Source organism: Dromiciops gliroides, chromosome 4, assembly GCF_019393635.1.
Source record: "Dromiciops gliroides isolate mDroGli1 chromosome 4, mDroGli1.pri, whole genome shotgun sequence".
Taxonomy (NCBI): domain Eukaryota; kingdom Metazoa; phylum Chordata; class Mammalia; order Microbiotheria; family Microbiotheriidae; genus Dromiciops; species Dromiciops gliroides.
In genome coordinates this window covers 234,422,580-234,438,094 of record NC_057864.1, presented here as the reverse complement: position 1 = coordinate 234,438,094, position 15,515 = coordinate 234,422,580, and the positions used below count along the sequence as shown (strand labels likewise).

The following is a 15,515-nucleotide window of genomic DNA, read 5'->3' as shown; positions in this document are numbered from 1 at the left end:
TTTGGAAAACTTTAACAGAAAGATAAACATAAGGAAAAATATAGAATTGAATAAATGCTAGAGAAGCTAGACTGAATACTTACGATTTCTTCCAAATGGTACTGCTAAAGACAATGCATTTTTTTCACCATGTGGAACTTTTACCAAAACTGACTATGTGGAAGGACAAGTTATTGCAAATTAGCAATTGGAGAGCAAAAAATAAAAGACTCAGACCCAAACAAAGATTTAACATTGAAACGCTAAATAATGAATGGGTTAAAGAATACAGTATAAAAACAATGACTGAGAAAGAATATAATGATGAAACAGCAAAATTTCTGGGATTTAGTTTAAGCAGTCCTCAGGGAGGAAATTAGATCTGTATAAATAGACATTAACAAATAGGAAAGGAGAGAATTAATAAAATAAATATGTATTTTTAAAATTAGAAAGCTAACCAATAAGCAGAAATAAACTAAGCACAAAAGAAGAGATATTAAAAGTTAGAAGAAAATAAATAAATTGGAAAAACCCTATGGAAATGATTAACAAAAGTGAAGGCTGATATTTTGGAAAGATTAACAAAATTGAAAAACCTTTAGCCAACCAATTTTTTTTTTAAGGGCAGAAAAATAAAATCAACAACGTAAAAATGAAAAAAACAAAACCAGAAGACATAAAAAGAATGATCAGAATCTACTATATATGCCAACACAACTGAAAATATCAAAGGAACAGAGGAATACCTTGAAAAGCATAAAATAGCCAAACTAACATTAGACCAAATAGAAATCTAATATAACCCCACCTCAAGAAAACTAATTACAAAGGAACTAAGTACAAGGGGAAAAAAGGTTTAGTCCTAATAGATTCAAAGGAGAATACTATCAAATTATTATTATTATTATTATTTTGTGGGCAATTAGGATTAAGTGACTTGCCCAGGGTCACACAGCTAGTAAGTGTCAAGTGTCTAAGGTTGGATTTGAACTCAGGTCTTCCTGAATCCAGGGCCAGTGCTTTATCCACTGTGCCACCTAGCTGCCCCCTATCAAATTTTTAAAGAACAATTAGTTCTGATATTATATATTCTTCAAAATTGAGGAAAAAAGTACTCTACTAGATTCTACCTAAACTAGAGAATGATAAAGCACAAAATGGAATATCAACTCGAATTTTTAAATAATTTTATCCTGTCATACTACAACAACTCATTCAAGAAATCATTTATGACTAATCTCTATTTTTATACCAGAGATCAACATGAGGAAAACAACCACTATAATTAATAATATTACAAAAAATTAAAAACATAAAAGCACATGATTATATCAATAGGTATAGAAAAAGCCTCTGGCAAAGTACAAGCTAATACTAAAAACCCTACACAAAGTATAGGAATAGGGAAATTTTTTTATTATCATAAAAAGTAAATAATATTTAATACCATAAAACCAAAAGTAAGCATCATATGCAACTGGGATAAACTAGAAACTTTGCCAATAAATCCAGGAGTAAAGTTATATACTCTCCCCACTATTCTTTGAAATATTTTTAGAAATGCTAGCAATAACAATAAGAGAAGAGAAAGAAATTAATAGTGTGGGGGCACCTAGGTGGATAAAGCACCTGCCTTGGATTCAGGAGGACCTGAGTTCAAATCCAGCCTCAGACACTTGACACTTACTAGCTGTGTGACCCTGGGCAAGTCACTTAACCTTCATTGCCCCGCCAAAAAAAAAAAAAGAAATTAATAGTGTGAAGATAGATAATGAAGAAATAAAACCATTTCTATTTGCTGATGACATGATGGTTTACTTGGAAAATCTGAGGGAAACAATAATAATAATAATTGAGACAATTAATAGCTTTGGCAATGTTTTAGTTACAAAATAAACTGACAAAAATCAATAGCCATTCTATATAATATTAACAAAATCCAAGAGGAAATAATAAAAAGGGAAATCCTTTTCCAAATGACTGCAAAACTCATAAAATATTGGGGGAGGGGCAGCTAGATGGTGCAGTGGATAGAACACCAGCTCTGGAGTCAGGAGTACCTGAGTTCAAATCTGGCCTTAGACGCTTGACACTTACTAGCTGTGTGACCCTGGGGGCAAGTCACTTAACCCCAACTGCCTCACCAAAAAAAAAAAAAAATATTGGGGGAAATCAATTTACCAAACAGGCACATGAAATACTTGTATAGATTGAATTACAATGTGCATCTTAAAGAAATAAAGAATAATTTAAATAGCTGGAGGAATATTTAGTGCTCATGGCTGGGCCATGACAATACTACCACAGTTAACTTACAGTTTTAATGCTATATCAATTAAACTATCAAAGGGATACTTTCTAGAACTCAAAAAAACAAGAACAATTCATGTAGAAAAACAAAAGATGTAGAATATTAAGGGGAAAAAATGAAAAAAGATTGGGATGAAGGGGGAATAGTCAATCTGTCAATAAACAATTACTATGTGCTAAGCACGGATACAAAGAAAAGCAAAAGAAATTAAAAAATAAATGGCCCCTGATCTCAAGGAGTTCAGTCTAAAGGAGGGGATTAAATGCTAACAACTATATGCAAACATTCTATACACAGGATAAATTTGAGATAATCAAAAGAGGCAAGGCACTAGCATTAAGGGGTATCAGGAAAGGCTTCTTGTAGAAGGTGAGATTTTAGCTTGGCCTTGAAGGAAGCCAGAAAAACCTGGGACTGGAGATGGCTGGGGGGACAGCATTCCAGACTTGGGACACAGCCAGAGAAAACACCCAGTCTTCTGAAGGTGGAGTGTTTTTTTGAGGAACAGTAAGGAAGCTGGTGTCACTGGACCACAGAGTACCTAGAGGAATATAAGCTGTAAGAAGGCTGGAAAGATAGGAAGGGGCCAGGTTATGACAAGCTCTGAATGCCAAATAAAGTATTTTATATTTCATCCTGAGAGTGACAGGGAGCCACTGGAATTTAATAAGCACAGGGTCAGACTTATGCTTTAGGAAGACCATCTTGACTGCTGAGTAGAGATAGACTAGAGTGTGCAGGCAGGGAGACCAACCAGCAAGCCATTGTAGTAGTCCAAATATATGGTTACACAGACCTATACTGAAGGTATGAAAGTGTCAAAGGGGACATTTGCCAGAGATGTTACAAAGATAAAATTGATAGGCCTTGGCAACAGATCAGATAAGGGGCAGGGGGCAGGGCAGGGATGGGCAAGATAAGAGAGTATGAGAAGTCAAGGATGACACCTAAATTGGGAGCTTAAGAGACTGGAAGGATGGTGGTACATTCAATTTTGTTGTTGTTGTTCAGTCATTTCTGACTCTTCATGACCCCATTTGGGGTTTTCCTGGCAAAGATGCTAGAATGGTTTGCTATTTCCTTCTCTAGTACATTTAATAGTAATAGGGAAATTAAGAAGAGGGGAGGGTTTGGGGGAAAGATATTGAGTCCAGTTTGGGACATGTTGAATTGAAGATGTCTAGGGGGAAGCTAGTTCTAGATGTGCTAGGCAGTTGGAGATGTAAGACTGGAGGTTAGCAGAAAGATTAAGGCAAGATAAGTAGAAATGAGAATCACCAGCATAGAGATGACAACTGAAACTTTTAGAATTGATGAGATCACCAAGCAAAACAGTAGAGGGAGAAGAAAAGAAAGTCCAGGACAAAGCTCTATGGTTAACCATTAACCACGGTTATTGGGGTTGACCTAAATGAAGATTCAGCAAAGGAGACTGAGAAAGAGCAGTAGGATGGATTAGAAGAGAACCAGGGAAGAGGAGTATAACAAAAACCTAAGAGAAGAGACCATCAAGGAGAAGAGGGTGATCAGGAGGATCAAAGATCTGCAGAGAGGTCAAGAAGGGTAAGGACTGAATAAAGGTCATTAGACTTGGCATTTAAGAGGTTGTTAATAACTCTGGAGAGAGTAATTTCAGTTGATGATGAGGTTGTGTTAGTGGCACAGCTAACAGCTTGAATAGTGTTGCACAGCTCAAGTGTTGCTAGCAGCTCATAGCTCAAAGAATCCAAGCAGGCCGTAGAGTGTGGTAGAGAGCTTCTTTATTCATCTTCAAGAAGATGGCCACTCTCCTGAATGTGCCAGAGTAAGTAAGTAAGTAAGTAAGTCCCCCCGCCCACCTTGATTTATACCCACCAAGGGTCCCCCTTGACCAATCACATTACAATATTACAATCCATAGGGCACTACAGAAAGAACCAACTACAGCCTATTTTACCAGCCTCCCATATATGGTAATTGTAACAACCAATCAGATTGCCCCATTAAAATCGACCAATCAGATTGTACTAGTCGACCAATCAGATTGTGACACTAGGACATAACCTTATTCTGGGCAAGAATGCCCATTCCTGGGAGCAGCTAGGTGGTGCAGTGGATAAAGCACCAACCCTGGATTCAGGAGGACCTGAGTTCAAATCCGGCCTCAGACCCTTGACACTTACTAGCTGTGTGACCCTGGGCAAGTCACTTAACCCTCACTGCCCCACCCAAAAAAAACAAAAACAAAATGTCCATTCCTCACTAGAACAGTGCTGTGTTAACATACATAACTTGTCAATAAATAAAACTTAAGTCAGGGTTTGAATACTGGGGTCACATGGGAATCACCTTGGGTGCCTCAAGGTGAACTCCCAGCTTAGTTTGGCTCCCACAAAGTACAGGGCCCATTCCAAGCCCTGCTTGGGCCCAAGTCCCAGGGCCCTTGCCTCCTCAGAGCCTTGTGTGCCAGGCAGCCCCCTGCTGGGAAGTTTGGGCAACAAAGTTATGAGGCTTGAAACTAAACTCACTATCTTTAGGGCTCTGAGAAGGGTCCAAAGAGAAGGGTCTTTTCTCTCAGTTGGAAACCAGACTACAAAAGGTTAAGAAGAAAGTGAGAAGAAATGACACAGAGGCATCTACTATGTACAGCCTCCGCCTTCTTCTTCTTCTTCTTCTTTCTTCTTCTTCTTCTTCTTCTTCTTCTTCTTCTTCTTCTTCTTCTTCTTCTTCTTCTTCTTCTTCTTCTTCTTCTTCTTCTTGGTGAGGCAATTGGGGTTAAGTGACTTGCCTAGGGTCACACAGCTAGTAAGTGTTAAGTGTCTGAGGCCGGATTTGAACTCAGGTCCTCCTGACTTCAGGGCCGGTGCTCTATCCACTTATGTACAGCCTTCTTAAGGAGTTAAGCCTCCAAAAATATGGAGAGATACGGTACAATAGCTATTGGGGATGGATGGATCAAATAAGTGTTTTATGAGGAGGAGAGATATTTCCAGGCAGTGGAGAAGTAACCTATAGACAGGAAGAGATTGAAGATAAGTGAAAGAGTGGGAATGACAGAGGGGGCAATCCACTGGGAAAAGACAGGATGGAAAAGAAGTTCTGGTACATGTAGAGGGGTTTGCCTTGGCAAGAAGGGAACTTCCATACCTCGAACTATATTAATAACATTTGATATTGGTTAAAAAAAATAGAGAAGTAGATCAGTGGAATAGTCTAGACATGGGACTATCAGAAACAATGGAACTCAATAACTCAGTATTAAATTAACCAGAGAATCTAAATTATTTAGGAAAGAACCCCTCATTTAATAAAAAAAAAATACTGGGGAAACTGGAAACAGTCTGGCAGAAATTAAGCTTAGCCCAATATCTTATATCATATTATATATCAATAAATAACCTTAATATTAGAGGAAAATAAAACAAAATACTACTTAAAAAAATAAAGAGAAGCAAATCATATGCCTTTCACAGCTATGGGTAGGAGTTGTATTGTTAACCAAACAAATAAAGGCAATTACAAAAGATAAAATAGTTAAGTGTCATTATATGAAATGGAAAAGCATCTGAATAAAATTAATGCATTTAGAAGAAAAAATCATATAGAAAAAAAGATTTTTTTTTGTTTGTTTTTTTTGTTTTGTTTTTAGTGAGGCAATTGGGGTTAAGTGACTTGCCCAGGGTCACACAGCTAATAAGTGTTAAGTGTCTGAAGCCAGATTTGAACTCAGGTACTCCTGACTCCAGGGCCGGTGCTCTATCCACTGTGCCACCTAGCTGCCCCCAAAAAAAGATTTTTTAAAATAAAATTTCCCTGATAAGGTTTGGTATTCAAAATACATAACTGATATATTTTATAGATACCTATATGTGTGTATACGTATTTATGTGTGTTTAAATAACGCAAAAAGCCATTCCCCAATAGATAAGTGGCTAAAGGATATGATGAACAAGCTCTCAATAGAACTATAAACTGTTAGAAATATTGAAGAATATGAAAGAATAGTCCAAATCACTAATAATAAGAGAAATGAAAATCAGAACGACCCTGAGTTTTCATACCCACTAAATTGGCAAAGATAACAAAAGATTGGAAGAGTCAATTTTAGAGAGATTGTAGAAAGATAAGTACACTACAGTAACAGCAACATTGTGTGATGATCAACTGTGAAAGACTTAGCTCTTCTCAGCAATACAATGATCCAAGGCAATTCCAAAAGATTTATGATGGAAAATGCTCTCCACATGCAGAAAAAGAACTATGGAGTTTGAATACAGATCAAAGTATACTATTTTCACTTTATTTGTTGTTGTTATTTTTTCTTTCTTGTGGTTTTCCCTTTTGTTCTGATTGTTCTTTTATATGACTAACATGGAAATATGTATAACATGATTGTATATATAAATAACCTATTATCTGATTGCTTGCCATCTTGGGAAGGGGAAGGGAAGGAAGGGAGGGAGAAAAATTTGGAACTCAAAATCTTCAAAAATGAATGTTGAAAACAATATTTACATGTAATTGGAAAATAAAATAAATACTACTAAAAAAAAAGAAAGAAAGATAAGTACACCAGTGCATTGTTGGTAGAATTGTAAATTGGTACAACCACTTTGGAAAGTAATTTGAAATAACAGAATAAAGTGACTAAAATATACATATCTTTGGCCCAGAGATTCCATTGTGAAGTGCTTTGTGTGTGTGTGTGTGTGTGTGTGTGTATGTGAGAGAGAATTGGGGTTAAGTGACTTGCCCAGGGTCACACAGCTAGTACATGTCAAGTGTCTGAGGTCGAACTTGAACTCAGGTCTTTCTAACTCCATGGCCAGTATTTTATCCACTGCACCACCTAGCTGCCCCCATTATGAAGCCTTGACGCCAAGCAGTCCATTGTTAAGAAGAAAGTTCTCATATACACCAAAAGATCTATAGCAATACTTTTCATGATAACATAAAATTGGAAGATGCCTATCAATTGGGTACTGTGGTCCATAAATGTAACATAATATCACTGTGCTGCAAGAAATTTTGAATATGATGAACAGAGAGGAATAGAAAGATTTATACAATCAGATAAAGAGTAAAGTAAACAGCAAAAAAAACCAACATACATGACTGTTGTTCAGTTATTTTCAGTCATGTCTGACTCTTCCTGACCCCAATTGGGGTTTTCATGGCAAAGATACAGGAATGGTTTATTATTTCCTTCTCCAGCTCATTTTACAGATGTGGAAACTGAGGCAAACAGGGTGAAGTGACTTGCCCAAGGTCACATGGCTAGTAAATATCTGAGGTCACATTTTAATTCAGGAAGGTGAGCCTTCCTGACTCCAGGCCCAGTACTCTATCTATTGTGCCACCTGTCTACCCCAATATATGACTATAATAATATAAACGTAAAAAACCACTACCACAAAGCACATGAAAATGAATGTTGCAAAATTACAAATAAGCATGATATAAAAAAAATAAGAAATGAAAAAACACCCCTACCTCACTCCTTTGCAAAGAATTGGTCTTGCTGATTTTTTCTCATTTAGGTTAAATACTCCTAATTCCTTATGGTATAAACTCAAAGTGCCCCAAATTGACTATAAAAACTCAGGACTAGTCCTTAATTATAAGAAATAAGAGTATGAGAATATGGCATATTCCAAAAAACAAAGGAGATTGGTTCATACCCCAAAATAACATTTTTCAAAAGATGTACTTTTCTGTAAAAAGGAATAATTAATCCCTTTCCTTAGAAGATTGTTCTAAATAATACAGAAAATCTGCACTGTACAAAACCACTTTTCTGAGGCAAATATGATCCTGATACCCAAAGTGAGGTGGGACAAGATAGAGAAAGAGAACTGTAGACCATTATCACCAGTGAAAATTTAAAATACAAATTTTTCTGAAACTACAGTAGCATAACATCTTATATGAAAGTGTTCCATACAGTCAAAATTGCCCTTGAAATTTCTTTAAATCTCCCCAAAAGTACATTTCAGTATCTTTAAACAGTTAGAACTAGAAATGAGAAAGGGTCTCTTTAAAAGAAGGCATTCTATCAAAGAACAAATGGATCTGAAATGCTTTCTATGGAAACAGCTGAAGATAAACTTTATTTTTCACAATATCCAACTAAATTACTGATTCACCTAGAAAGGTGAAACTCCATATACATGTAGCTAAATCCAAAGCAAGTTGCTCAGTTCAAGCAACTGACTAGTTCTGGATAGCCTGTAGATGTTAGGGGGCTATGGGGTTTTAAACTGAGTTAGAAAGAGAGCTAGATGTTAACAATCTAGAGTGAACAAACCCCAGTCATTTTTTAATATTCTAATTATGAGGTAAGATAAATCTAAATACAGAGGCTGATAGAATTCTTTTGGAGTCAGAAGCCACACTGATGGATTGATTATCAGTCACTCTATATCTGTCTCTCGGGGCAGCTAGGTGGCGCAGTAGATAGAGCACGGACCTTGGATTCAGGAGGACCTGAGTTCAAATCTGACCTCAGATACTTGACACTTAACTAGCTGTGTGACCCTGGGCAAGTCACTTAACCCCAATTGCCTCACACACACAACACACAAAAAATAACAATAATAATATATATCTGTCTCTCACCTGAGTATCACCAACTTCTATGTGGATATTTCAAAGTGGATGTCCCAGAGTCTTCTATAACTCAACATGTCCAAAACAGAATTCATTATATCTCTGCCCGCCCCCCTCACCCAACACAGTCCTCTTTTCAAGCTTCCCTATTACTGTTTAGGACATTATCATCTTCCCATTCACCCAATACCTCAATCTCAGTGTCAAAGAACTGGCCCAGGAGTCAGGAGGACCTGAGTTCAAATCTCATCTCAGACACCTACTAGCTGTGTGACCCTGGGCAAGTCACTCAACCCCAATTGCCTTAAAGCATCTGGTGTCATCTCTAGTAGTCCTGATATATATCTTGCCATTGGACCAGATGGCTCTGGGGGAGAGAGTGAAGTTGGTGACCTTGCACAGCCCTCCCTCACTTAAATCCAATTCATTGTAAGTCATGACATCTGTCATGATCCTCTTCCAGAAAGGACAAACAACAATAATAACATCCTCAATTGATTCTTACTCATCCCAGTCAGCTGCTGAATGTTGCTTCTTTCTCCACAACATCTCTCATATATGTCTCTTCTCTACTCATACGACCACTTTTCTAGTACAGGCTTTTGTCACACCTTGCAGGACAAATGCAATAGTCTTTTTTGCTTTGTTTTTTTTCGGGGCAATGAGGATTAAGTGACTTGCCCAGGGTCACACAGCTAGTAAGTGTCAAGTGTCTGAGGCCGGATTTGAACTCAGGTCCTCCTGAATCCAGGGCCAGTGCTTTATCTACTGAGCCACCTAGCTGCCCCCTGCAATAGTCTTTTAACTGGTCAATCTCAGTCCTCCTCAGTCCATCTGCAATCCACAGTTGCCAAAGAGATTTTCCTATAGCATGGTTCTAACCAAGTGAACCTACTTCAATAAACTGCAGCAGCTCCCTATTATCTCTAGGAACAAATGTAGCCCCATTCTATCTTTTCAGTCTTCTTAGGCTTACTCCCCCTACATACATTCTGGGGTCCAGCCCTATTGACCTCCTAGCTATTCCTTACACATACTGCTCCAACTCTCATCTCTGTGACTTTGCATTGGTCACTCTTCATGCCTAGAATACTCTCCCTCCTGACACCTTCACTTCTTAGAATCCCGACTTCCTTTAAGAATCAGCTCAAAGCCCACTTTCCACAAGAGGCTTTTCCCAGGCCCCCTAGGAGCTAATACCCTCTCCTCTAAGCCTATTTTCCATCTACTTCGTATGTCCTTTGCATGGTCCATATAAATGTTGTTTTTCTTTTGACTATAAGCTCTTTGAGGTTGGGGACTAGTTTTGCTTTTTTCCTTTGTATCCTTTGGGTTTATCACAGTGCCTCGCACTTAAGGGCTTACTAAATGCTTGCTTTGTTGGATAAAGGGAACACAGGCCTAGAAAGGGACATAGAACAAAAGCATCTTATTTGCTTCCTGACTTTGTCAGTTCTTTTGATTCTGCCTTGTTAAAGGTAAAATATCCCTTGCATTGTATATTTACTTGACTGTTACCTTTTATAATTTTTGTAAAACCAAGCAAAATAATGCTTATAAATCTACAAAGAAGGATTTGCTCAAAGACTTGCCTCCTCCCTCTCCAATCTGAAGCTCAGGAGAAACATGGACCACGTGGTTTGGACCAGGGAACAGAAACACCAGGTGGCAGTATGCCTTAATCATTGGCTCTTGTTTGAAGGAGTTGATAAAATTCTTTTAAAAAGTTAAAGTGAAAAATTCAAGTTATAAAGTGAACCAGAGAGATAAATGGGGATGGGGACCAAGGCAACAAAAGACAGAACCGTGAGAAGGGTCAGGGAAGAGGGACAGAGATGAGGGACCCCATACTTGTCAAAGTTGACATCCAGCATTCCTGGCTTCTCCGCACTGATCCCTAGCAGTGGGGTGTCCAGCCGCCGAATGCTGTCCTTTTCCACAGTCTGTGTCCAGTCTTGAAAGGTCTTTCGAACCATTTCATCCATGGCCTGGGTCAGCTGCTGGTATGTGTGGACACTCTCTTCCCCAGTGCCAATGTGAGGCAAGAAATGGGCAGAGGAGAGGCACTAAAAAGAGGGGTGGGAGGAAAAGCATACAAGTAGGCCATACTTTTCACACACTTCTAGTACTTAATCTAGTCCAAAGCCTTTTACCTGAAGGCTGGAAAGCTTAGTTGAGAGACTGAAATGCTATCTACCTCCAGAAAAAAATGTTATATACCTTAAGAGAGTGAACTGATAAACTCTGAGTGGAACTGAAGTATACTTTTCTCACTTTATTTTTCTTGCTTTTTTGCAAAATAGCCAATATGTTTTACATGATTTCACATGTATAATGGCTATCATATTATTTAGCTTCTCAGTGGGTGGGAGAGGGGCCAGGGGAAAGGAATTTGGAACTCAAAAGAATTTTTTAAACATGTTAAAAATAATTTTTTAGGGGCAGCTAGGTGGCGCAGTGGATAGGGCACTGGCCCTGGAGTCAGGAGTACCTGAGTTCAAATCTGGCCTCAGACACTTAACACTTACTAGCTGTGTGACTCTGGGCAAGTCACTTAACCCCAATTGCCTCACTAAAAAAGAAGAAGAAGAAGAAGAAGAAGAAGAAGAAGAAGAAGAAGAAGAAGAAGAAGAAGAAGAAGAAGAAGAAGAAGAAGAAGAAGAAGAAGAAGAAGAAGAAGAAGAAGAAGAAGAAGAAGAAGAAGAAGAAGAAGAAGAAGAAGAAGAGAAAGAAGAGAAAGAAAAGGACAGGGGCAGTTAAGTGGCACAGTGGATAAAGCACCGACCCTGGATTCAGGAGGACCTGAGTTCAAATCCAGCCTCAGACACTTGACACTTACTAGCTACTGACCCTGGACAAGTCACTTAAACCTCATTGCCCTGCAAAAAAAGGGGGGGGGGCAGAAAAGGGGGGGGAGAAAAGAAAGAAAAGGACATAAGAAAAGAGACAGTACGAACTAGGGGCCTACTGTAAGAGAAATATAGAAGGTATGGAATGGGAACCAAGCACAGGGCTTGCGGGATGAAAGAGTAAGGCCAGTGGACACTAAGCAGATGCTAGAACACTTACATTCATGGTACGATCAAGGCGACGACGCAGGGTGCGTACCCAAAAGGCATGACCTGAATACTGGCCCATATATGGAGGTATATAGGGCCATTTCTTGCTCAGTTCCCGGTTCACCAGAGTCAGCTCCCCATTGAACATCATGTACAGGTCCACTGCCTTCTTGTCAAATGTTCGCTTTATAGCCTAAGAAAGACATAGAAGGAGCTGGGGAAGGAAGTTCTTTGAACTCCTGAGTACTGCTGTCCAGGGAGATCCCCCACTCTTAGCAATTCCAGAGTGTGGGAATCATTCTAGGGAGGATGCTGATAGATATTTACACCATTCTTGGGTGATCCTAAGAGCAGTGCTAAGGTGTTGGTGACTTGGTGTGAAGTGGACATGATATAGTTTAGGGTAGTCCCTGGGTAAGGAAGGGAACAGGTGGATTTAAAGATGTAGCAAGGGGCAGCTAGGTGGCGCAATGGATAGAGCACCAGCCCTGGAGTCAGAAGGACCTGAGTTCAAATCCGGCCTCAGACGCTTAACACTTACTAGCTATGTGACCCTAGGCAAGTCACTTAACCCCAATTGCCTCACCAAAAAACAAAACAAAACAATTCAGGAAGCAGCAGGTACCTCACGGCTTGCAAGTCTATGAAAGGTGTCCAGCAGCAACACTCCATGTTCTACATCTTGAACTGTCTCGAAGGCCGAGGTAATCAGGTTCTGTGTCATTACTTCCAGATCTTTGATTCCTGCCCGGAACCTATACCAGTTGCAAAATGAGACATGTTGAAATGAATGAGCCTCATTCCTGGGCTCTGCCCAACCCCACCTCAGATCCTTTAAGTCTCTTTACAAAATCACAGAATTTTAAGAGTTAGGAGGGACCTCAGAAGCTACATCATACTATCCCTCTTCTTTTCTTTTCTTTCTTTTTTTTTGGGGGGGGGCGGGGCAATGAGGGTTAAGTGACTTGCCCAGGGTCACACAGCTAGTAACTATCAAGTGTCTGAGGCCAAATTTGAACTCAGGTCCTCCTGAATCCAGGGCTGGTGCTTTATCCACTGCCCCACCTAGCTGCCCTCCCTCTTCTTTTCTAAAAAGTGGTTCCAGCTTGCCTAGACTGCATGTGCTGGGGCTACCCAGAGGCTTGATCCCACTTTGATTGGCAGGGTAGCTCTGACCTATTTCTGAGTTGGTTCATCTTTCCTTGGGCAACCTGGTGACTTACCCAATGAACTTCACCCACACTCCTTGGAGCTCCTCAAATTAATGCCAGACTTTGTACAAACACACAATTGGCTTGGCCCATCACAGATAGAAACTCCCAAACTCAAATAGATCTGCTTGGCTCCATAGGCCTCTCTGACAGCAGGCATCACAGGCATAGGTCACCTGGCCCAACCCATTCCTAACCAAGAATCCCTTCTACAATAATTCTAAGTAGTAGTTGTCTAGATTTTGATGACCTCCAGTAAAGCAGAACCTACTAAAGTATCCCATTCAACTTCTGGGCATCTCTTTCTGTTACAAAATTGTTTTTTTGTTTTGTTTCCTATAACAAGTCTACATCTGCCTGAAACTTTGACTCATTGCTCCTAGCAGGAGAAGGGCTGGGCACATCTGGGCCTAAAAAGAATAAATCAAATCTCTTTTACATATGAAAAGGCTATAAATTCTTGAAGACAGCTATCATATTCTCCTATAAAATTTTCCCTTCTGGGCAAAATACCCCAGTTCCTTCAACTAATCCTCATATGCCATATTTCTCCAGCCTGAACACTATCCCCTCTTCTATACACATTATAGTTTATATATTTCCTTCCTAAAATGTGGTGCCCAAAACTCAACAGAGTTCAGTTATATGAGACGATCTGACCATTTCAGAATATGGTGAAATCATTACTTCCTACCTCTGGATGCTATGCCTCCTTTAATGCAGTCTAGAATGGCATTAGGATTTTGGAAGGCATGTCACACTATTGCTTTGAAGTGAGTCCACAAGGCTGTCACATCCTTCTCACTAGAACTATTAAACAGTCATATCTTCCTTATCCTATACTTATGAAATTGATTTTTTAACCCAAGTGTTTCTCCTTATTAAATTAAATTTTATCTTATTCAATTCAGCCCATCAATCTGACTCTGACATCCACCTGATCCTCCTACTTTTATACTACCAAGCCATTGATTAAAAAGTTGAATAACATAGGACCAAGGACACATTCCCTAGAAAACTTCACTACAGGTGTCATGACAAGTGACATCAGCCTATATGACTATTCTTAGCTGGACCCAGCCCAAAACAGTTCCAATCTCACCTATCACCTACCCAATATTTCTCCATCCTGACCACAAGACTAGCATGAGAAACTCTGGTACATGCTTAACGAAACATAAAATACACTATTTCTATAATATGTTCCTACTCTCCTGGTCTTGCTAACCTGCCAGAAAAGGGCATGAGGTTAATGTGGCATGTCCTGGTCTTGAAGAACAGGTTTTCAGTGATTGCTGCATTCCTTTCTAAGTATTTACAAACTGTTCCTTTAATGATGTGCTCTAGAATTTTCCCACTCAAGTTCCCTGGTGCATTTTACCCTCCTTTTTGGAAATTGGAACATCTGCCCTTCTCCAATCCTGAGGCCCCTCTCCCAATCTCCAACATCTTTCAAAGGTCACCGACAGCAACTCAACAATCACTTGTACTGATCCCTTTTAGACAGCATCAATGTAGTTTTTCCAAGTGTCTTGAGCTCACTGAGGGCATCCAGAGGCCATATGACTATTGTCTTGTCTCTCTTGGGTTTTCTCTACCCGCTAATTATGTGCATATTTTTCTTCTCAGTCCAAACCTCACTCTTAAAGACATGCATCAGACAAGTCCCTTTACCCTCCTGGATCCTGTCACCTCCTACTCTTCTACTCACTTTTCTATTTCTACTCAGCCCTCCTCCTGTCTCCTCCTTCCTAACCTGTTATAGTCCTCATGCCAAGATGTGTTCTTGACATCCAGGATACCCCCACGAACAGCTCGTAGCATGTGCAGATTCTTGTGGAAGATGTCTTCAATCTCTGACAAATTACGTGATATTTGGGGTCCTTCTGCACCAAAGAAACAGGGCATATCCTCCTGCTTGCCATCCTCCCAACGAGCAAAGTGGTACTGGCAGTCACAAACCTAGAAGAGATTCCACATTTGGTCTACTGCTTCCCCCTTCTTAGCCTAGGAGTTCCCAGCTAGAAGTTTGGCATTTTGCTATATATGATCATACTGTATCTAGTAAATAGGATCAGTAAGAGGCACAGACTACTGGGGTGGAATGAAGAATAAAAAGCTAGGTCTAGGATATTGGTAATAGTGATGATGATTTTAAGAGGTTAAGGTGAAGAAGGAACATGAGGATGATGGAGATAGAACCTGTAGCTAAGCTGAAGACAGAAAGAGTGGCACCACTATACAGTGCCTGGTACAGAGTAATTTGATAAATGCTTATTGACTGATTAGTCCCAACCCACTCCCCGCCTTCCCCCAGGTCTCTGCAGGCTCCTAAACAAGACCTCTGCTTTGGTTTCCCCACCT

The 15,515-nt window shown here is 39.6% G+C and overlaps 1 protein-coding gene across 1 annotated transcript in view; it reads right to left on the bottom strand.

Annotated features, from left to right (window-relative positions):
- The window catches only part of DNAH2 (dynein axonemal heavy chain 2), a 129,208-nt gene that overhangs the window by 94,340 nt on the left and 19,353 nt on the right, over positions 1 to 15,515 (bottom strand). Inside the window, exons 11-14 of the mRNA XM_043999770.1 lie at positions 14,908 to 15,113; positions 12,566 to 12,695; positions 11,951 to 12,133; positions 10,733 to 10,947 (exon numbers count right to left, since the gene is read on the bottom strand). Of these exons, the coding sequence (XP_043855705.1) occupies positions 10,733 to 10,947; positions 11,951 to 12,133; positions 12,566 to 12,695; positions 14,908 to 15,113 (734 nt within the window). The remainder of the gene's footprint in view (positions 1 to 10,732; positions 10,948 to 11,950; positions 12,134 to 12,565; positions 12,696 to 14,907; positions 15,114 to 15,515) is intronic.